Raw genomic sequence first — 22,781 nt, 5'->3', positions numbered from 1 at the left:
CATTTATTAATTATGGTGGCAATTTTCATTTACTCCAGCATATAAGACTTTTTGCTTACTTGATAGCCAGAAAAAAAGCTAAATGCCTTCAGTTTGGATGAAACAATGAGGTTTATATGCAAAGTCCATCTCCCAAAGGCCGATCCCTTCCCAGATAATTCCCTGAAGTGAAATAATTTGGGGCCTCCTGCCACCGGGAGGAGGCCCCGGGGCAGACCCAGGACACGCTGGAGAGATTATATCTCTCGGCTGGCCTGGGAACGCCTTGGTGTTCCCCCGGATAAGCTGGAGGAGGTGGCTGGGGAGAGGGAGGTCTGGGCATCTCTGCTTAGGCTGCTGCCCCCGCGACCCGGCCCCGGATAAAGTGGATGAGGATGGATGGAAATAATTTACAGTATTTACATTTCAGAGGAAAAAAAAACCTCTCTCCCGTCTGCCTGCAAACTTCTTTTTATAGAAATTTCATCAGTACGTTCGTGCAATAAACAGTATTATCTTAAATGTTTTCCTCCTAAATACCTGTTGACAAAAGGTTACGAATTTTGCAAGTAACAGGACAAATGAGTGTATGTTACTGAACACTGTTGTAGCATGAGGCCTAATGGTTTTTAATGCTTTTAAATACGTTTGACGCGTCTTTGCAAAGCCACTAAATGTCAGGTGATTGGAATTTTTTTTTAACAGGTTGTTGGGTGTTAACAAAAACCAAAAAAAAAAACAAAAACCCAAAACCCTGTGAAACCCACTGATGCATTTTTTCTTACCATTAAAAGATGTGCAAATAGGACTGTGGGATCTTTACAGCTAAATCTGAGTGTGCACCTGTCATTAGCGTGAAGGTGGTGGTCCGATTTGAATTTTATTCAAGTTTACAAGAAAAGTAGCTTTGTGGAAACGTACAAGCATAAAAGGACGCGTTTGCATGCTTCTATTCCGCGGCTGATGTCCAACTAGCAGAGTGCAGAGTTCTTGTGAGCAGCAGCGATACCACCAATTTTCACATGCATGCCTTTTGCATGTTAGCCTTGTATGTACCACAGTGACTCATGACAAATCTCAGAGGTTTTTGTTTTCCCCCAATCATAAACTCAAGCTAGCTGCAGGGCGGGGAGGTGGGGGGAGGGGGAAACCGGTGGTTAACCAGTGGAAATATTTTGACTGTGTCTGAGCTCTTCACGCTACAGCAGAGAAACATAAGAAGGCATCAGGCTTCATAGGTTATATTCTCTCCAGTCTCTCTCAATATGATCAGGAACATCAAAATTGGCAGATAAGTACGTCTCCAAATGCTATGGAAAATTATTGGCTTTCACAAAAAAAATCAATGTCCACCTGAATCAAAATAAATGTGCGCAAGTACAAATGTAAAATTAATTCAGCTGCATTATATAAAATGGCTCATTATGTGTCAGCAACGCCAATATGACTCAATCGTATGATGATCGCTTTCAGCTCTATACTGAGATTTTTCTAAATGGTTCATTGCTTCCTCATCTGTACTCACGCAAGTTTCGGTCTCATTTATGAAAACCACGGCTTTGATCAAAAGTGGTGGGGTGACAAGAAGAAAAGAGGAGAGGAGCGCTAAAGGGCAGGGCCGTCTCATCACGCCCCCTCACTCTGAAGTTTAAACATACTCCCTCCTCCTAGTCACGCACAGACACTCTCTGAATGAACAAACCCAAAGTGTATGCTGACTGATAACTTTCTGTCTCCAATCAGGGCTGGAGATTATCCTCATGAACCCAAGATAACACTGAATGTTGTCAAATTACATCATAAAAATCAGCAGAACTCGAGCTGTGGGCTCAGCCTATAACAGACCAAAACCAAGTTATGGAGCGGGGCTTGTTTATTCTTTTCGACCCCCCCCTGTTTTCAGAATTAAAGTCCAGTGTGAACCAAACAATGAGAACACAGCTGTTAAGAAGAAAAGTGATCTCTTGTTACGAGAAAGACATTGAAACGACTGAGCGTGTGTCGGGGTGGAAGTGGTATCTGTTCTGAGGCTGTACATAAATGACAAGATTCATCTGTGGTGGTTACCAAAAGCTGCAGAGCATCTTGTACACACACACACACACACACACACACACACACACACACACTGTGCATCTGTGTGTCACACGCCATTTTGAAAAGCCAGTAAAAGTGAAAGAAATTGTTCATTTATACCCCTAATAAATGATCACACATTCATACGTATCAATAGCTAATGAGAAAATGGCTTAAATGGCCCATTTAAATGGGCAGAAATGCTTTCGCAGGTTTCAACACAGTATCGAATCGCGGCCAAGATTCAAACCGGTCTGAATTTTTTTTTCCTGTTGAAGAAATAATCGACCAATCACAGCTTAGTAGCTGAAATCCAGGATGGTGTCATATCCTTTCAAAGCTACCTAACTGACCAAGTGACTGAGTCTACAGTAAGTGACGTGTTAATGAAATAATGAATGGATGTATTTAATGAATCCTTGGTAAATATCCAGATATCTTTTAGTTTGCTGACAAAAATAAATAAGTAATTTTAGTAATCTGAGTGCTTGTAATTCAGCTGCTTTTGTTCCTAAAATTTGGAAGAGACATCAGCTTGGATTATTCCTTTAGAAATGTTTTTAATTATTGGCAATACCCCAGCTGCCCCTTTAAGGGTTCACCACAGGGGATCATCTGCCTCCACCCTAGCATCCCTAGCATCACACCAACCGCCTGGCATGTCCTCCTTAACTACATCCATGAAGCTCCTCTGAGGACTTCCTGCCTGACTTTCCTGCTGCCTAGCAACACCATATCTACCATCCTTTGTCTAATATATCTGGAATTCCTTTGTCAACATCGTAGCAAGCAACATAACATGGTGGTCCACAGAGAATCCTGCCTGACCCCATTGGTTAGCTTGTCCATCACCATTGAAAACAAGAATCTCAAAGCCACTCGATGATCTATTGTCACCCTCACCTTAAACCCATTTGCCACTCTTACTGCACACCTCATCACCCTCACATACTTCTCTGCCACTCTTGACTTCCTCATGCAGTGTCACAGTTCCTCTTTTGGCCTTCTACCACATTCTTCCTCTAGATCAGGGGTCTCAAGCTTAAATGAACTGTGGGCCACTGCTGTCACTGCCATCTCATTGGAGGGAACTTTAGTGTTCAAGTAGTACAAAAACAACCAAACAAACACCCACAAATATTTCTGAAAATATAGTGTTTTGTTTTTTAAAATTTAAAATATAGTATAACAAGAAAAACTACAAAAAAAAAATTCCCCCTCACTCTTAACTACAACCTTTCATTGAACTACCAAATAAACAAATTGGTACTCTCCTTCTGGTCAGACACGTGGCAGCACTTCTGCTATAATTTTGTTCATATCTAACAAAATAAAAATGCAGACATAAGTGTAAACATTAGTTTTTGACAGCTAGTTAAAATTGTTTTCTTTACAAAAAACTCAGACTGAACTAACACAGATAATCCCTCAACATGTTTGTACTGTAAAGTAACTTCAAGGGTCAAATTGTATGATATTTCTTCACGTCAATATACGGACCAAGAGTTCGAGACCCCTGCTGTAGATCCACAGACCCTGAGCGAAGCTCCTTCAGATCTTCTCCGACCTTCTCCATCAACACTTGAAGCAAACATCACATCAAAAGCCATACTGCTGATGCCTGATGATCACCTCTCTTCAGCAACTGTGTCCAACACCTTCATGGTGTGGCTCTTCAACTCTATCTCCATAGTTACTACAGTTCTGCACATCACCCTTGGCATGAAAACCACTTTGAGTACACTTCCTCCCTGTTCCTCAGGCATCCTCTCACTCTCCATGATTGTGTTCAGTATGGTTAAAAAGTCCACCGGCCAGGTTTCCAGTCTGTCTCTGCTTCTTTCTATTTAATGGTGTCTTGAAAACTTATCTGGACTGGATGTCCTGTTTTTATCCATGATAAAAAAGCAAAAAATATGATATGTGCTGATATTAGGTTTTGACCTAACGTGGTGCTGTGCATTATGACAAAACACCACCACTTTGGTCTTGACTGTCCTAACGTCATTGTTCCAGGAGTCTTGTTTGTTCTGAAGCAACATTTTAAACCTAAGCCATGCTGGCATGTTCCTTTTAGAGAGAAGAGGGTTTCTCCTGGTAGTCCTTCCAAACAAGCCATATTCGTTCAGTCTTTTTCTAACTGTACTGTCATGACTGTTGACATTTAACATGATCACTGAGGCCTGTAGAGTAAGAGATGTATCTCAGGTTTCTTGTAATTTGTCTGAGCATTGCACGGTCGGACCTTGAAATGAATTTGTTGGGATGTCCACTCCAGGGAAGACTGGCCACTCTCATAAATGCTTTCCACTTGTAAATAATATTTCTCACTGTAGAATGACTGACAGCTTTTTTGGAAATGGACGTAACCCACCCCAGACTGATGGGCAGGAACAATTGCTTTTCTAAGTCTTTCCTCCTTTGCATTCACACCTGAATGCCCCAGACCTGCAAACTGCCAAAATGTCTGCTTTTAAAGAGGTGTTCACTCTTGCTGATGATCCTACGTACATTTGACCAGTCACACCTGGCTGCTACTGACCCTCTTCAGGGCTCGCAAAATCGCTAGCCCGACGTCCCGGGGCTAGCGATTTTTCCAGTCGGGCTACCAAAATCCATTTCAGCCCTGCCCGTCGGGCTATCATAGAAAGGGAAGATATGTCAATGCTTTTGCATTCTTTCGCAAATGTAGCTGAGTAATTATGTCATCGGCATTGATGAGCCACTGTCAATATGTGACACATTGAAATTGCTTTTGAATTTGCGCTTGTTTTTTTGCTTTCACTTTGCGATTGCGCGAACTGTGTATAGAGAGCAGCAGCACTGATTGGTAAGTCACAGATTAATTGCGCACCAGTTCCTCTGGCATCGTCTTATCAATCGTTAGCTTACTATCAAACATGACAAGTGAAATCTCCTGCAGCAAGCTTAAACATGCGATAGAGGTTGATTGCGCAGAGAATTGCTGACCGTTATATGTAAGTATGTGTGTAAAAGCAGATGGATTTACGCAGGTATTTTAGTTCTGCAGAGCCAAACAAGACAGGTCAGGATGAAGAAGGGGCAGCCAAAGAAAAGCCTACCACAAAACGGAAACGTTATGACAAATCAGACTATGAGGAAAAAGGAAAGCGCAGCTTTTTTGGTTTCATGGACAAAAGAATTTATGTGGCTGGAATATGACGAGCTAAATAACATAATGTTCTGCCGGGTGTGTTATGAGTTCCCCTCGATTTCTGAGTCAACAAGCGCCTTTGTTACTGGGACCAGTCATTTTAAGAAAGACCCCATCAGAACCCATGAGAAATGCAAGAAATGCATTATTGCTCAGTCTGCAGTATCTTTCCCAGAACAAACACCAATTGCAAAAAACATACTAAAAATAAACCAAGCATAACAAGAAGTCCTGAAAAAGCTGTTTAGAACAGCGTGCTATGTTGCAAAGAGTGAACTACCATTGGCAAAATTTAGCAGTCTTTGCAAACTTCAAAAAGCAAATATCCTAGATCTTGGTTCCACTTGCCTCTTACCCGTGATTTCAGTGGAAATCTCAAATTCAGGGTCTGACACAGACTGATTCATGTTCTACACAGTTCTTACAAGTTCATAGAAATTTCTGTTCAATTAGAACCAGGTATTTGATTGATGGTTGTAATTTGTTGTTGTAATTTGTGTTTTAAATATTTTTAGATTGATGTTTTGTTTCCTTTACAATATTATACATTAAAGTATAATATTGTAAAGGAAACAAAACATCAATCAAAAAATTGTCTTCTTTTTTTTTTTTTTTTTTATTCGGGCTACTTAAATTTATTTTGGGCTACCAAAAACTGAAGAGTGCCTGCCCGAAGGGCTACCAGGGATTTTGAAATTTTGCGAGCCCTGCTCTTGTATTCCTGTGGAAGGAGTAATGGTGCACTTTGTTTTCATGGATCTTTATCAGGTAACCACTTCTAACATCTGCTTCCATGAACTGACATTTACATCAGTGGGATTAAAATATCACTAAATGTTTTTACTTGCCGTAACTTGTTCTTTTTTTCTTCCCAGTATTGCAAAGCATGAAATGGTTTGAACTACTCATTATTCTGATGAATATTCAATTAATTAATAATTTGGAGTGAAAAAAAAAATCAGGAAGAGTTGAAAAATGTTTCTATTGTTTCATGTTTCCGTGGTGAATACTGCATTGGTATGTAGTTTTAATGTTTAAAATGCTACAGGTTTGCTGTATTTTAGTATAAAACCCTACAAATATGGTATTTTTTTGTTTGCACCCAGCATTTCAGACAAGTGGCTGACTTGAATATGTGAGACTGCTCGTTTGTGACTATGTGGAGAAGGTTGCCTCACCTCGTTCTTGAGCTCAGCGATCTGGTCTCGGAGCTGGTTGATGTACTGTCTGGAGTCAGAGTGGTTCAGCTGGCCCTGGATCAGCCCTTCCTCCTTCTAAAAAACAAATTTCAGACACACAAGGTTAAAGCTGAATTCACTTTGATTAATACATTGATTACTTAACTGGCTAAGACCACAGATCCAAATGTTTATACAAGGATGCACTCAGACAGACACTGAAGTACACGAGCACACACACCTGAATCTCAAGTTCAGCAATCTTCTGCCTGAGTTCAGCCATCGCAGCCATACTGTCAGCTTCCCTCAGTCGCACTGCCATCACCTCTTCTTTACTCTACACGCATCACAGGAAGGGAGGAAGCCCATTGACAGGAAGAAAAAAAAGTTAAACAATATTTTCTGGGTAATAAGTGAGCATTTATGATAACAATCTTTTGATGGATTTCAATTAGAGATAGTAAAGAACCATAAATTGTCTCTACATCCTGCTGTGTCATTCATCTTTCATTCTAGACTTCCTCTATTACATCTGTTGATCTTTTTCAGGATGTGAACCCCAGAATTTATGCTTAGACCATTTTTCAACATTTCCTTTACCTCTTCCATGTATCTTTTTTATCTTTCTCTGTTCCAGGCATCTTTTTTTTGTCTTCAGTCAAAAGGTTTCTTTTTCTATTACAGGTTTTAGTTTCCTATTAATAATTCTTAATAATAAGAAAATGCTGCTCTCCACATCACTCTGCTCTTTTCTGTTAAATCTGCTCCTCTGCCTCTCTTTCCTCCTTTCTTCCTTTCACTATCCAGACCTTGCAGTCTGATTCGGCCTGCTTCCTCTTCATCTCGTTGAGCTGGGCCTGCAGAGCTTTGTTCTGATTGGCCACCATCTGGAGTCGGTCCTGCAGGGCAGAGCGTTCCTGCTCGTTGCGTCCGATCAGTTTGCTGTGGATCTGGTTCTAAAACAAGAGGTTAAATGGTAGATGGTGAGTAGAGCTCTTATATTTATGAAAGTCTGAAAATGCAATTTTCTAAAACCCAAGAGTGCAAAACACACACACACAAACAACAACAAAAAAACCCACAATGAATGAAGTGGTACTACGGTCTAACAATTAATTTAACAAACATCAAATCTGTTCTGATTCAGTTATACTTTGTTTCATTTTCATTATGTGCATGTCAGGTACAATGCACATTCATAATTGAAAAAGCAAAAAAAAGCAATATCCCAACACCACAGGACTGATTTCCCTAGTTCAGCAAGTTATATTCATTCTTATAAATGTGTGAAATAAACAAACATGACAACTTTTATGCTTCACAATCATGCATACATCAGAGAAGGACTCACAAGCCCACTGCTGCAGTGTGACAGTACAATGTAGTTATACAGCACCTACCTGACTCTCCAGCTGCAGGGCTTTAAGTTTAACCTCTCGGAGCTCCGCCTGGGCTTGAGCCTCCCTCAGCCTAACCGTCATCAGTTTGTCCTGCAGCTCATTCATGGCGTTCTTCTTCGGCGATTCCTTCCAGTGCCCGCCCCCACCACCAGTGCTGCTGCTACGGGACATATGATGCTGCGAAGGAGCAGACAGGTGTAACTGGCTGCTGGTACATTATGCGCACTCATGCACCCCACTAAACAGATGAGAGATCTGTTCCCATTTTACCTGCCAGCGCTGGTTCAGCTCAGTGACAGCCTCCTGCATCTCCCTGAATGAGCGCAGCGTCTCCAGCTCCCTCAGCTTCATTTGCTTCACTTCTTCCTGCAGGGTCGCCAAGTTGTTCTCATCTGGCAGGCAACTGCTCCTCTAGATAGTAAACATTTCATGGCTATAATTTAGCAAATTCACACACGCAGCCTAATGCATATATGAGGACGTACATGGGAAAGATTTTATGAGGAAGGGAATCCTTATTAGATTTCAGTGAAACACAATATACCTTGGTGATTAATACAGAATGTACCACAGTACCATTATTATTATTATTATTATTATTATTATCGTTAATAATAATAATAATAATAATAATAATAATAATAATAATAATAATAATAATAATAATAATAAACAATAACTTTACTTTTGTAACACTTGAATAGAAACCACACATTAAAGAATTGTATGCATCTTAATATATAATATATAACACATACAAACAGTGGTGTGAACCACAGCTGAACTAGGCCCTGATCAGATGATAAGAGAAGCTGACTGCTAGAATAAGGTCTCAGCAGATCTGCTATATCTAAACACGAGCCTGGTCACGTGAGGCTTTGCATGTAGTTAATCTAATTTTAAAATTCTCAATCTCACAGGACTAAAAGAAAGCAACAATAGGGCTGATGTGTGAGCAGTGGTGAGAACTTCTGGCTCAAATGAAGATGGACCAGGGGAGACTGAGGGGTGCACATTAATGGGAGATAAAATAATCTAGACATGTTCAGTTTCAAATTATTGACTGACAGGAAATGTTGTTTTTCTTAGATAAGAAAAAAGCTTTAGCTCACTAAGCATTCAAATGCTGGTCAAAAACAGAATCAAGTTTTTTAGCAGATAATTTGAAATTGGTGACGAGGGGGCCGATGTAGCGACTGACCTGCTTTGTGATGCTGCTGAATGAAAACCTCAGTTTTGATCAGGTATTATATTTGCTAAATGTGACCATGCCTAACAAGCAAGAATTTTCTAAGCAGCACTACACTACACTATGTCATTAGAGGAAACTAATTACATAATTTTTCAGGTATTGGTTAGAAACCACAGCTGGATCAGTGGCATCTGTAGCCTGACGACCAGGAGTCGACAGACTTATTAAATGTAGTATGAGAAGGACAGAAATAGTTTAATACAACTATCTGATATACGAAATGTTGTTCAGACATCAGACAGTTGTGGGGTTGTTTCACTCTTAACCAAAGTGGTGCAACAACCCACTAACAAAAACATTAGCATGTTTACCTCCTGACTACAAACCAGCAGGTTCGTCAATCTTTGAAACGCTGCATAAGTAAACAAAGATTTGTCCAGTTTTGAGTTAATTTTCAGTAAAATCTTCATCGGGAAGCAGCAGAGCGTTTGTGTTCCAACACCTCATCAAGTGAAAATGAAAGCTTGAGAAATGGAACGTGTCTGTCATTTGTTTGAGTGTTTGGATTAAACGTTAGACAGGTTGGTTAACGGTCAGACAGACTTTACCACATTCACAGAATCACACGCCTTCTGTCTGCTTGCTGTTCACACTCTATTCTCTTTCACACAGTTTCAAAAAAAAAAAAAGCATGTTTGTGAGCTCACCTTTTCCAGATCGAGCACCTTGTCTTGCATTTCCTTCAGAGCTCCGAGCAGTTCGGCCTCGCGGAGCCTCGACTGCTCCAGCTGGGTCTGCAGATTGCTCACAAACTGCTCCGTGTACTGAAACAAAAATCCTAGTGTTACAGATATAATGTCGGGCAACTTTTATTTATTTAAGTTTTAGTTGAGCAGCCTTTTCTACCTGGTATTCGTATACCGATATTTATTTATTGATGAGAATATTAGGTTTTTGAACAGAGCTTGGCTTCCATTTCACTCTCATTTGCAGACCAGTTTAACAGTTCAGCTAAGATTACCACAATCTTGCAAGGGGTGAAAACTCTGCCACAAGGTAGTGTTATGTACCTCTCTTTCGGTCTCTTTTACCTTTAGTTTTCTGAAAAAGGAAGAAACGGGAGAGAAGGAATTCTACAGAGAGATGGAAACATGACCTATCAACAAGCTATTTATGGGGGAATAAACGGACGTGATTCCCAGCAGCAGGGTTAGACTTACACTGTTCTAAAAAATAATCTAAAAGCATCCATTATCAACTGCAACTAGTGAGCGAGTAAAATCCAAATATGTTACCTACGCCTAGAAATGTCGGTGTAAAAAGGTACAACCTTCAAAACAGCCGACAAACTAAATTTAGCTGCCATGAAGGTGCACTTGTGTCCCGCTGTCTGTGATGTCAGCATGCTACTGTACACTAACATGTCACCACATCAAGGGGAAACTGCAAAGCAATGAATATGAAAGCAGCAAAGAAAAAAAAAGAGAGAGCTGAGTGGAAAAATACTTTCCAATGAGGCAAATTACAAACGTTTGAAATCGGGCAAGTACATAGCGTGACTGCAAGATTTGTGATTTGTCATTTTTGGCTTTTCAGTCTTGGTTATCAAAGAAGATTGAGAGTGTCTGGAGGTGTGTGAACCCTGGTGGGTGATGGGTACCAGCAATCTGAGCTGGAATAAACGCACACGTAACAATGACATCATTTAGAGAAAAATCAGTGACTGGAGTTTTTCTTTTAAAGCAAAGCAAATTATCATTTTAGTGAACCATCTGCTCCCTTCACATCATGCAGTTGCTCTTCACACCACCTTCCCACAGGTAGGTGTGAGTTGAGCCTATAAATATTAAGAGCAAAGCTTTGGTTAACAGCACTGGCAAAGACCACAAAACGTTTTTTTGAGTAAGTCAGTAAAGCGGTTGCGGAACATACAGAAACTGACATGCATACATTTACTCATGCATGTGGAAACGCAAACGTGGGTGTTCTCTGTTAAACCCAATGTGGCACTAAATACTAAATACTATACTAAACACCATATTTACTAGAAATTCACAGTAGAGAAACAGAGTCTCTCGTACATATAAAAATATCTGGAAAGTCAGTTTTTAGATTTTTCCTTTAACAATATTATATGTAAAAAAAAAAATTATATATATATATTTTGTTAAACGTAAATCTTTGTCAATTTAAAAATAATTATTACAAGTGAAAGTCCTGCACTCAAAATGTTACACGGTAAACTGCCTCTGAACTGCACAGACTCACAGAACTTGAATGAATTAAAAACAAAAATCAGTTATCCTATAATGTAGGATCACTTCTTTTATCTTTACAGTACTGTGCACCAATTTCAGTTTGATTAGCTTTTCTTTCAGTGTTTAAGTGAAACCATATGTTTTAATAATCTATGCTACATTAACAAAACAAGTTTCAGGCTGTGTATCACACGTACAGCAACTCAAAACAACAAACAGCTGTTCCGTAAAATGTACACGTGCAACCTTTACAGCCGTCATCAGTGTTACGTGCGACCTCAGCCTGTTGGTCCAGTTTTTTATTGTCACCTGATGAACCTGCGCTCTCTTTCTTTGCAGATTTATTCTTAGTGTTCATTGGCTGCTGATGGCTTGCTGCACGAATATAAACCCGGAGAAAGCGGAGCAGGAGGGTCAGCCATTGGCGTCTTGGATCCCACCAGATCTCCATCAGCACAAGCTTTACCAATCTGTTGCTTTCATAGCTTTGTTTATTCAGTACAGGTTGAGTCGGGAGCTCCTGGAACGACTGTTTTCAGTTTGGTTTCTGTTCTTCTCGTTTTCCAGGACTAGTTTAAGAGAGAAGCCTGTATTCGACGGCCCATTGTGTGATTGGTTCATGTCTTCTTCCTCTTTGTTTGTTTTATCTGGGGCTCACATCTCTTTTTGTTTCTGTCTGTCCTTTGGGAGTAACTATATTTCCATTACTAAAAGCTTGTTGAATGGCAGCCGTAACAGTCAGACTGCCTTCACTGCCGTCCAAATGTATTTTTTAGATAGTGATAGGTTCCACATTATTTGGCTCTCCTCCAGAGCTAGACTAACTAGATTTCACCTCATAAACCTTTGTGTTCAAAGTTTATGAGGTCACCTCCATGGTGTGAAAACTGTACAAGTCTTTGTGCCTCATCTTTTTGTAAACATCTTGCTAAGTCAGAGTGCTAAAACAGAACTTGAACGGTTTCATTTTTGGGCGCTGAGCTTTGCACCTTTGCGGGGTTAGCTCATGGGTTAATCACCGATTTTCTTTGAAGGTTCGTGAGAAAATACAAATGCGTGACTCACTACTTTGTTATCAAAGCAGCATAAAGAAAAGTATCGGAAACAAATCAACGCTAGTCTGACTAGTCTGACCATATTTGAGAGGCGCAGTCGGCCTCAACTGTTTTTTTTATCCGTTTTCCACAAGCTTGTATAAAATATAGCATTAGTACATCATTCCCACCATGGGATAACTTAAACGAGCCATTACTATGAGTCAGTCTGACAGTCTGTTCATACCAAGCTGCAACGTTTGAGTTTGAAAACTGAAAACATCGCCGCAAAGACTGACTGACGGGTACCAATCCAGCTTCAGCTAATCGCTTCCTGCTAATTCACTGAGCTGAACCTCCCCACTGTGTTAGTACTGAAACAATTGTATATTTGTAATTATACATATATTTTACTTATATTTTATTTAACTTGCTTGAGTTAGCTGACAAGTTTGCGCACCACTCTCTCATCCAAATTAGGGATGTGTGCGACTAGTCGACTAGATGACTAATCTAGTTAAGTGGAATGATTCATTGTTGAAGAAGTTGATTAAGTGTTTAAAATGCCTTTGTTATTAGTTTCTGGCATTAAACGGTTCTCAAATTTACTTAATATCTGAGTGTTTCTTAGTTTTAGACTAGTCGGTTAGTCAGATTTTTAACCCCATGTTTAATTAACTAAGAAATCAGTCACCAGGAAGATTCCTAATCCAAATTTTGCCACAATTGGCCAACATGGCGCCAGCCAAAAGGGCAACTTTGGCGCTTCACAAATGATGCTATAGTGGCTTTGTCCTTTTTTCATATACAGTCTATGACTGGCTCATACTAACAATCATACTACAGTGTGTGTGTGTGTCTTTGACAACAAAGTGAACTTTGATATAATCGGTTAGTTGACAGTTGCAGACAAAGCAAGCTTTTAGTTAAGTTGTAAATCTTTTTATATACTGACATCGAAATCTGATCAAACTGTGTTGCATTCTAGTGAAATCACTTAAATGTTTGCAACATTTGTGCCCTGATTTTGAGTCCAAATAATCTGACAAATAATAAAAACATTATCAGGAAATACACAGCTTACAGAGCCCATCTGTAAGTTAAATATAGGACAACATAAAGACTGTAGGCAGGAGGGAAACAGTTCATCTCGCTATCTTGGTTCATTTATTAATTCATTCTTTTACCCTCTGTTGTTGTAGCTCTCGGATGGTGTCCTGTGCTTTCTCAAGGCTCTCGCTAGCTGTGGTGCACTGCTGCCTCACCACCGCCAGCTCTCGCTTGATCACATAGTTCTCCTCTGCTTCCTGCGCCCTCGTCACCTGACCCTGGAATAGCGCGGCCAAAATAGGATGACATTTAAAATCGTCAGTGGAGTGCAATTTTCAAATTCAGACTATGCAGGGGGAAAGGGTGGTTCCAGGCAAAACAACAATATTATGGTTAAGGAGAACTTTGCTTCATGTCATACTGGAGAGTCAACATTTTAGTAAGGAGATTTATTTGCTTTCTTGTAAATCAGCTAGCTGAGGATATCACTCAAACTCTTACATCTGTCCTTTAAAGCTAAAGCTAACAACCAACTAGCTCAGTTTAGCTTGATGAATGGAAACAGACAGAAAGCTAACCTGGCTGTATCTGAAAGCAATAAAAAACTTAAAACTCAGTCTCTGTTGTTTGACTTGTTTAACAATTATTAGATCTCAAGCATGACCATGAAGAAAACAAGTTTCTGGTGTATTTTTTTTTCTATAATTTTGTACAAATTAAATTAAACACATTTGATATCAAATCACAAATTTACACTTATAGACCTTTTAGAGCGTTTAGCAAGAAAGCAAATAAATGTACATTTCATTCACATTTTCCTTAATTGTAGGTATTCAAATAAAAATTAATGATAGTAATAGCTTAACTTCAACATGCCTCATGCAGGGATTGTACAACGTCATCGGTCTCCATCATGGATAAATACTACATGCATTCAGGCATTAAAGGATTGTCTTGTGGACTAGAGACAAATATACGATGTAAACAAAAAGCTTTCATGCACTTTTGGCAGGATGCTGTTACAGGAGAGGGAGAGAAGCAGTGCAGGACAGTAGAGGAGCAGAGTGTGAGTAGGACAAAGGACAGCAAGGTCAGTGGGAAAGTGGTTTACAGTACTCTACCTGTATCAGTCTGTCTGCAAGAGCAGCACTCTCCTACAGCGCAACGAAGGAAAGGAACAAGAGGATGAAAATAAAGAGATGAAGAGAGTGAAAAGCAGTGGGTCACCAGGAAGGATAAAACACAAGAAAAACCAGGATGAATTCCAAGAGGAGGGACGTAAGAAAAGGTTGAGAAACCAAACACAGACATGTTTGTGAGGGAATAAAGAGTCAGCAGTGAGATCACTCAGAAAACTATTTCACAGAAGAGGAAAATATTAACAACTGCAGTTTCTCAAAGCAGCGTGCTGAAACAGCACAAAAGGCGGGCGCACGCAGGTACACACACACACACTCACACACACACACTCTCTCTCTCACACACACACACACACACACTGGAAAGAAAACCAACAACAGTATATTCGTAAGTTGTAAATTTAAACCCCAAACCACACAGAATTTAACTAGATCTCATCAAAATGTGAAGCGTGTTAGCTCAGCCTCATCCAATTTCTCTATTTCAGTGAAGTTCTCATGTTTATTAGCATTTAGATAAACTGAAATCACATCTCCCTATCTCACCTTCTCCAAGGTTTCGATCCTCTGCTTCAGCAGCCTGTTTTCTGTGCGTAACCTCTGAACACAGAGAGAGGGAAGACAAGTGGAAAATGTTTGCTTCACATCACTTTTCAAACATTTTATTGCAATACAAACAAGATATAAGCACCTTAATTTCAATTTGCTCCTCCATTTCTTTGTTCTTGATGGTGGTGTATTCTTTCTCAAGTCTGAGGAGAAGAAAACGTAATGTTACCTCAACCTTCCTTGTTTTTAACTATAATGTTTAAAAGCCAACGATCTGAGGTGAACAAGGCAGAAAAACAACTTTCAAAAGTTACCTAAACAGCACAAATGCACAACAACAACCATGCACATGCTTAAGAGTAGAAACCTCAGCATTAGTAAGACACAAACAAAACTCTCACTGGGCTACATAGAGCCTCTCCAGCTTTAAGTCTGACCATTTGTTAGCCGACTAATGAGCATTCTTACTTCTTCATCCTCTTGGGGTTGTATTTGACCTGGTAGGCCCTGAGGATCAGCTTGTCTGGGCAGCTGTCAAACTGGTGGGGGATCACCTTCTGGAAATGCTGGCAGACCCCAAGGGAGAAACACACATGACAAAGATGGTCATTCATATTTAATGAAGACGCAGAGACTCGCTTTTTTTTTTTAATGAGTGAAGAAAAAACAGCCACAGATTTACAAAAGGCCTTGAGGCAAGCCAGCAGCTGCTGCTTAAAAAAACAAAAACAAAAAAAGAAACTAAGATATTTTAATATACTGTGATTCAATGAAATGACAGTCTCATATGGCATGCGTAAAAATGTATATGCACTTCTGGGAACTGGAAGCATATACAGTATTCAAATTAATTCAAGTTTGCAGTGCAAGTCAAAAAACCGGGAACTATACAGGCTGGCAGGTACAAACTTAATGTTTTTTCCTCAGGTTTTGTGAGGAAGATAAAGATAAGAAATGATCAAAGATAAGAAATAAAGATCAAGATCAAATTCACCTATCTAAAAGGTTTTTATTAGTGAGCAACAAAAAATTACACGTTTTCTACTGAATTGCTGTTAATCCAGATTGTGGACGCTGCCTGACGGGCACAAAATTTAAACACAAACATAGTGTAAAATTCAGCAGCAAGTCAGTGTTCCATTTCATAGAAGACAATCAGATAAAATCACGTTGAATGGAAGTAAACAAGAGCAGCTTATTTTTATCAAATTAGATCATAACTTTAGATTTGTAGCTCAGGAAGCTTGCGTGCAAAAAGGAAAGTGGGACGTTCAGCCTTTGACTCATGGCTCAATCTGTGCACGAAACCATTTTGTGCAGAAGGCACCGCAAAGCTGCAGCTGCGTACCTGTGACATGCCCTCCATGTCCAGCTGAATGAGGTCAGTCTGGTTGTACTGCAGGATTGCCAGGCCTACACGGAAGATAATCTCTAGGCCCTGCAGAGAGGTCAGATATTGTATAAATTTGTGTGTGTGTATATATATATATATATATATATATAAATATATCTGAAAAACCCAATTAGTAAAGTGGAACATATACACAGTTATAACCGATCTTTCGATATTTTGTATGCTTTGTATATTTCTTACCTCATACATGAAAATATCAAATATGCGTGTGGCGACAGGAAGAGGGAGAAAGGTGAGAAAAAGCGTGAGGAACCAGGAGGAGGCATACATGGAAGTGTGGAAACTCTGGGACCGGAAATGGACATTCAGCTCTGGAAGCTGCTCCTGAAATCACAAAAGTTAACAAAAACAAACAAACAAACAAACAAACAGGAAAGAAAGTTAACATCTCAAAAAACTAAAATAGACCCAAAAGGACATACCTGAAAAGGATGTGATGTGCTGGAGATTAAAAAAAACAAAACAAAAAAGAAAAGAAAGATCTGCTGCCCCTTTGTGGGGAGCGTTCACACTGCAACATTCATTGGTTTTTAGATGCTCGCTCCTGCTTCCTTTTTACCTGTAGCAGATATTCAAACTGGTAGATGCAGAGACCGAGCTCTGCCATGCTGGGCTTGAAGAGCTCCCTCAGGCGATACTCCTGCATCAGACGAACAAAAACACAAAAGGCCTCCTCCTCTGGCATCTGGGAGAAGGCGAGAAGATTGTTAGAAATCAAACTGTGCTGGACTGTGTATTACACACCATCTCTATTTCACAGAAATCTCAAAAAACAAATTAACTGCACTTTAATTTTTCAAAGACCTGCTACATAAATAACTGTGGCTATAATAAAGAGATTGTTTACAGATAAAATGTGCTGAGCCTTGAGGCAAAAATATTCTCTTATGGTTCAGTTTCCTGCAGCACACCGTGTGACAATTACCTGCATTAGAAGCAATCCAACAATGAATGCGCTGCCCTGGCAGTAGCCCACCTCTCGATCCACCAGAGAGTACGCCTGAAAAAAGGAAAAAAAAGACGCGCACACACACACACACACACACACACACACACACACACACTAGATTTCAGTTACTATGTTCTGTATGTTTAGAAAAATAAATCTTTATTTGTGACAGGACAATCAGACCTAGCGACAGGACCAACAAGTCACCAGAGGTCCCTTCATTTCCTGAGCAGCTCAGCTACAAGGGAGCTCGACTGATTTGCAGACAGGAAACAAGCTTGTCTCCATGACAGTAAACACATTTCCACATTTTTGTGTGTCTCTGCAATTTGTTTTTCTCCCCAGGAACAAAAATCACATTATGAAGGTAAAACTCAGTCTGATCAAAAAGACACAGCCAATCAAATCCTTCCATTTGTTACAGAAAGATTAAAGGTTTAAAAATGGCTTTTAGTTTTGCATGTTAGGGTTTCATTAAAACTACACAGCACTTCCTGTCATTCTGAAATAAAGTCGTAATTTAAAAAAAATATTAATACAATAGCTAAATACAATAATTTTACACCACTGTCAAATCAACATATCCATATTAGTCGTTCTTGTCCGGACATTTATTTGTAGATGTGTCATTTAAGAAAGCAAGTGAAGGAAATTCCAGAAAGTTGACTGTGTTCATCTGGCTGTTGTGCTACAGTGACACTACAGAGTGATTGAAGACTGCGGCTCAACCAAAATCAGCGCTTAGTGCTTGTAACCATGTTTGGTTTGGTCCTATTTTTTCTCCAGTGTGACCAATACACATATTTCAAAGCTCACAGTGTAAATAAGTCCGTTTTTACAGATGATAAACCATGTTCCAAAAATACAAAAAGCCCCTCCCCCTGATAAATTCAGACCTTGAGGTGATCAAACGCTGCAGTTCTCACCTTCATGACATTGAAGAGGACCTCCTGTCCGAGGCTGTCCTGACCTTTGAAGAACTCGTGCTCAGGGTAGGTGCGGGCGATATCTCTGCGGATTAGCTTCTCGCAGGGGGAGGACATCTTCAGCAGTTCAGAGTACTGGTTCTTCACCGGCATGTCCGTGGCGTTGCCCAGAAGCTGCCACACGATGGCCCGGAAATGATGAGGAATGCCCTTTCTGATCAACTCCTGGAAAGACAGAGAGAGTGAAACGAGTGATATTAAAATAGAGTACTTATTAATACCCAGCCTCTTTATATACTGAAAGATGCCATTTTACAGATATTAAAGCACCTCAGAAGAAAAGACATCAACGCAAACTCAATTATGAAATGCTAACAGATTTATATTTACAAGGACAATCTAGCATCGTTTTGTAATCACACTCAGTTGTAAATTATGATGGATTGCTATTTTCTATTTTCAGCATTTATAGCCTGCTTATAGATTTTTGCTTGGTTTGTGTGAGCTCCCAGGTTCCCCTGACTCATTTTTATTGTGTCCTCTCTCGTCCGTCTCGTCTTCCCTGGGGTTTAGTCTTTTTGTGATGGAGGACACAGAGAGACAAAGAGAGGGATGGGACGCAGAGGGCAGATAGAGGGGGTTATTGGTATTTTACTGTATTAAAAACAAACAAACAAAAAAAAGACAGCTTCATACCAATAGTGTTTTTGTTTGTGCTGAATTTGAGGGTAACACTGTGAGACATTTTTGAGCATACTTGCAGACAGCTAGAAAAAGGACACCCACTGTGACTTCACGAATAGAAATAAACCAGTCATAGTCTGAGAGCAAAGCTATAAATGACCAACCAGCCACTTAAAAAAAACAAAGCAAAAACAGAATATGAGTCAGACATTAGGAAACAAATTGGAAAACCGACTTGTGAAATCTGACCCGCCAACTATAAAAATAAAATGAGGAGGCTCATAATCTCCTTACTGGTGTTCTTATTTTGAATCACACTCAGTGACTCATTCTCAGGGAAAAAAACCACATGTGCCTTCCAAATACTTCATTCTCCACTTCAAGTGCCAGACTCTCCCCTCACCTTCAGGAGTTTGTCCTTCTTGCGTCTCCACTCCTCCCATTCGTTGACGATGCGGCCCCATAAGATCCACGTGTCTTCCTCCAGGTGCGACAGGTTTGAGGAGGCCGAGGAGCTGGAGACCAGCGAGGAGCCACTGTTGCGTCGTGAGCCACTCATTGACCGCATGGACTTGGAATCAGCCTCCAGCAACCTGCGTGAAGACACAGATTATGAGAACAGGAAGCTGAATTTATGACTGATCACACAGGAGAGCTTATTTATGTTACACACTGGAGAGTTAAGCCAAGATAAGCGAGAGCGAGAGGCAGAATGTGACATTGCAAAAAATGCTAAATTTAGAGAGGCACCAGCAGCTGCAAGGCTTGTTCCCCTTGGTTTATTTATTCATTTATTTAGGTGGGAAGGGGGTTTAATGGTTATATGCTAAGCTAAAGCTAAAATGCTCCTGAACTATAGGTTTGAATTTGGAAGAACTCAAACTCAAATATAGGCTGGGGCGAGTGATTTCCTTTAAATCCTTGTGGAGTCTGCTGTATAGCAGGGCAGCAAAATGCACAGATGATGTGATTAAGAAGGGCAGCTCTTTACTCCAAGGTTCAGTCTCACTTTGACCTCAAATGTCTGTTTCTTTTACGTCACGTTACACCTCCGTCCAGCACTCTGACCATTCTGCTGGGACTGGCTGTGAAGCTGAAAATGTGCTACTGTTGTTCTTCTTCTCAAAGTGATTTCTTGAGATTTTAGCTTGATGGCAGTAAATACAGCCTAATGAAAACACTCCTTCTGCAGTGGCGCATTATTTAAGGTAACACATTAATAAATACAAATTCCAATGCAAAGGCTAGTGCTCCTGGTTGTGTGGGATTAAACATTACCTAACACAGATTTAACCTCAACCTTGAATAAAAAAAACAATTATTTTCTCTGAAGCCAAGAAAATAAATGTTCAAATTTATCCCTGGAAAAATAGATCCTGAAACACAGAGCTTCCTGAAGTAACACACAACATAGAAATTGCAAAATATCTTATTTTAATCATTTTTGATTATAAAATTTTATTCTCTAAAGAAAATTAACTAAGTTGGTCTTGAGTGAACCCCATTGTGGTTCACGTGACCCTCCTGCTATCATGACTATTAACAGAGGCTACACAATTCAGCTGTATTAATCAGAAAACCAGAAAAGTTTTATATTTGCTATAAATCCTATTTTCCATCATGTCTGACTCCATTACACTTGGATGTCAAAAATGGTTATTTCAATGCGAATTTCTATCTAGATGTACCACCACGAAGGCTCCTTGCTGGAGGGAACCTCTCATCATAATTGAGTTCCACGAACACAAACTTGACAAAACAATCTTTGATATCGCACATCATTCTCGTAATTGTTTAGCATTTATTGAAATACCTTAGTTCTATTGTGGTACACAGTTTAACCTTAGTATGCCGTGGAGTCCGTTTAGCTGCTGATGTCCAGGAATCCCCAGGAATCCAGGACTATTTCCTTGGACTCTTGACTTTAGTTCTAATTAATTAATGTTAAGATAAAGTAACTATTACAGTTACTATAACTGCTGGGTTTGTTTCCTTCTAATGAATTCATTTGTTAGAGTGTATGTTCCTCTTGTGTCTCTCATTTGATCGGATGAGGCAGTATTTTTATCTCTCCTTTGTGTCTTGGTTGTTGGGTCAGTCTTTTGTTTGTTTAGGCTGATTTTTGGGTCTGTTCTATTTGAGCAGTTAGTTGTAATATTAACACAGGCAGTGTTGGGGAGTAATGGAATACGTATATAAAATACAAAATATGAGTAACTGTATTCCGTTACAGTTACCGTTTTAAAAGGTGGTATTCGGAATACAGTTACTTCGTTTAAAAAAAAGAAAAAAAAAAAAAAGGGGATTACACAGGGGTCTTTTCCTGTTTCATATGTTAGGCTGTCCCCTCTATTTTTGGTAAATCCACACCGGTGGAAACCCAAACAAAACACGCATTAAGAGCCTCTAATGCCTGTGTTTCAATGTCGCGGCCCATGTCACCTCTACTTGCGGCCCGCAGAATGACGTGACAAAATATTTGTAAAAATTATTGTTCAAAAAATTATTTAATATGAAGGCAATAGGCAGAGTGTTACAGGGATAGCCCCAAAGAATGTAGCCTCATGGGCAGTGTTGTCCAGTTGTAAGTAAGCTATTAAGACTCGACTGTACACTGTGTTTGTGTTTTTCTCCGAAACAACAAGTTCTGTTGGAGCAGCCTTTCAACGCCTCTCTCTGTCTCTCGCTAGCAAAGTTGACCCAGACAACAAAGTAAAGCTAGTTTTCGGTTACCAGCCCGACACGCAACCCGACGTATTAGCCAGAGGTCCCTTTACTACGGGACCTGTTTTATATACGTGCTGAATAGCTTGTGATCGCCGCAAAAAGTGCAGCCTTACCTAATGTCCACCCTACTGTTACTCATTTTATATTAAGATTTAAAAATCTAGTTGTATTGGTATGGCGAGTAGCCTTCAGTAATAGTAATAAATCACACAGCAATAGTACAGTCATGTAGTTGTAAAAAGCATGATAATATATTAAGTAATCCAAAGTATTCAGAATACGTTACTCTCAATGAGTAACGTAACGGAATACGTTACAAAATACATTTTGGGGTATGTATTCTGTAATCTGTAGTGGATTACATTTTAAAAGTAACCTTCCCAACACTGAACACGGGATTATATAACACAACTTGAGTTTAGCTATTTATTTGATCTCTTTCAAGGATTCATAAAAATATTTTAACTTTTGTAAAAATTTGTTGGGTTTTTTTTGGCATTTTTAGATAAAATAAAATCTACTTTTTCTATAACTGCTCTGTGACTTCATGCCTAACCAGCTCGTTCCTTCACAGTATCTACAGTTGTGGTAAGAAGTTTACATACACTCACAGGCATGAACATAATGGTAATTTTCCAATTTTTCAATTAGCAAGACATTCATTCAGAGTTTCAGGTGAGATGAGGCAGATATTGACAATGTACGAGTGAGTGGTGAGTAGTAGTAAATCTGCAGAGAAAAAAAAATGCTTATTTTGGGCCAAAGTTGCCAATCTTTTTAAGTGTTTTTTATTAGATTTGCCTGGTGACTCTAACAGCAGTTCATCCTCGCTGTTGTCCTTGTGCTCAGTGGTGTGTGCCAAATGTGAAGTCATAACTGCTGGCATGCAATACGCTTTAGTGTCTTTTCAGCTTCATCTCCCTGTGAACAGGCGAATCTCTTCAGGCATCTCCGTGTTAAATCAAAGCAGAAGCAGATTTTTTGGGGAAGATTTTCTGCAAAAAGAGACTACCCCATTCTGATAACTATGCTGTGTTGCTATAACACTTTG

General features: G+C 39.7%; 1 protein-coding gene across 2 annotated transcripts in view; it reads right to left on the bottom strand.

Moving 5' to 3' along the window:
• The window catches only part of evi5l (ecotropic viral integration site 5 like), a 41,662-nt gene that overhangs the window by 4,892 nt on the left and 13,989 nt on the right, over window positions 1–22,781 (bottom strand). The window contains exons 3-19 of one of the 2 annotated variants that reach the window (XM_063476519.1): window positions 19,407–19,596; window positions 18,320–18,544; window positions 17,370–17,444; window positions 17,004–17,129; window positions 16,625–16,768; window positions 16,379–16,468; window positions 15,499–15,596; window positions 15,173–15,233; window positions 15,028–15,081; window positions 14,464–14,496; window positions 13,480–13,620; window positions 9,708–9,824; window positions 8,079–8,219; window positions 7,809–7,985; window positions 7,218–7,364; window positions 6,650–6,745; window positions 6,409–6,504 (exon numbers count right to left, since the gene is read on the bottom strand). In XM_063476519.1, coding sequence (XP_063332589.1) covers window positions 6,409–6,504; window positions 6,650–6,745; window positions 7,218–7,364; window positions 7,809–7,985; window positions 8,079–8,219; window positions 9,708–9,824; window positions 13,480–13,620; window positions 14,464–14,496; window positions 15,028–15,081; window positions 15,173–15,233; window positions 15,499–15,596; window positions 16,379–16,468; window positions 16,625–16,768; window positions 17,004–17,129; window positions 17,370–17,444; window positions 18,320–18,544; window positions 19,407–19,596 — 2,011 coding nt within the window. The remainder of the gene's footprint in view (window positions 1–6,408; window positions 6,505–6,649; window positions 6,746–7,217; window positions 7,365–7,808; window positions 7,986–8,078; window positions 8,220–9,707; window positions 9,825–13,479; window positions 13,621–14,463; window positions 14,497–15,027; window positions 15,082–15,172; window positions 15,234–15,498; window positions 15,597–16,378; window positions 16,469–16,624; window positions 16,769–17,003; window positions 17,130–17,369; window positions 17,445–18,319; window positions 18,545–19,406; window positions 19,597–22,781) is intronic. The other variant, XM_063476520.1, reaches the window with a different exon arrangement.

This window comes from Pelmatolapia mariae, linkage group LG6 (assembly GCF_036321145.2).
Source record: "Pelmatolapia mariae isolate MD_Pm_ZW linkage group LG6, Pm_UMD_F_2, whole genome shotgun sequence".
NCBI lineage: Eukaryota > Metazoa > Chordata > Actinopteri > Cichliformes > Cichlidae > Pelmatolapia > Pelmatolapia mariae.
The sequence above is the reverse complement of the archived record's forward strand: the minus strand, read 5'-3'. Positions and strand labels throughout refer to the sequence as shown.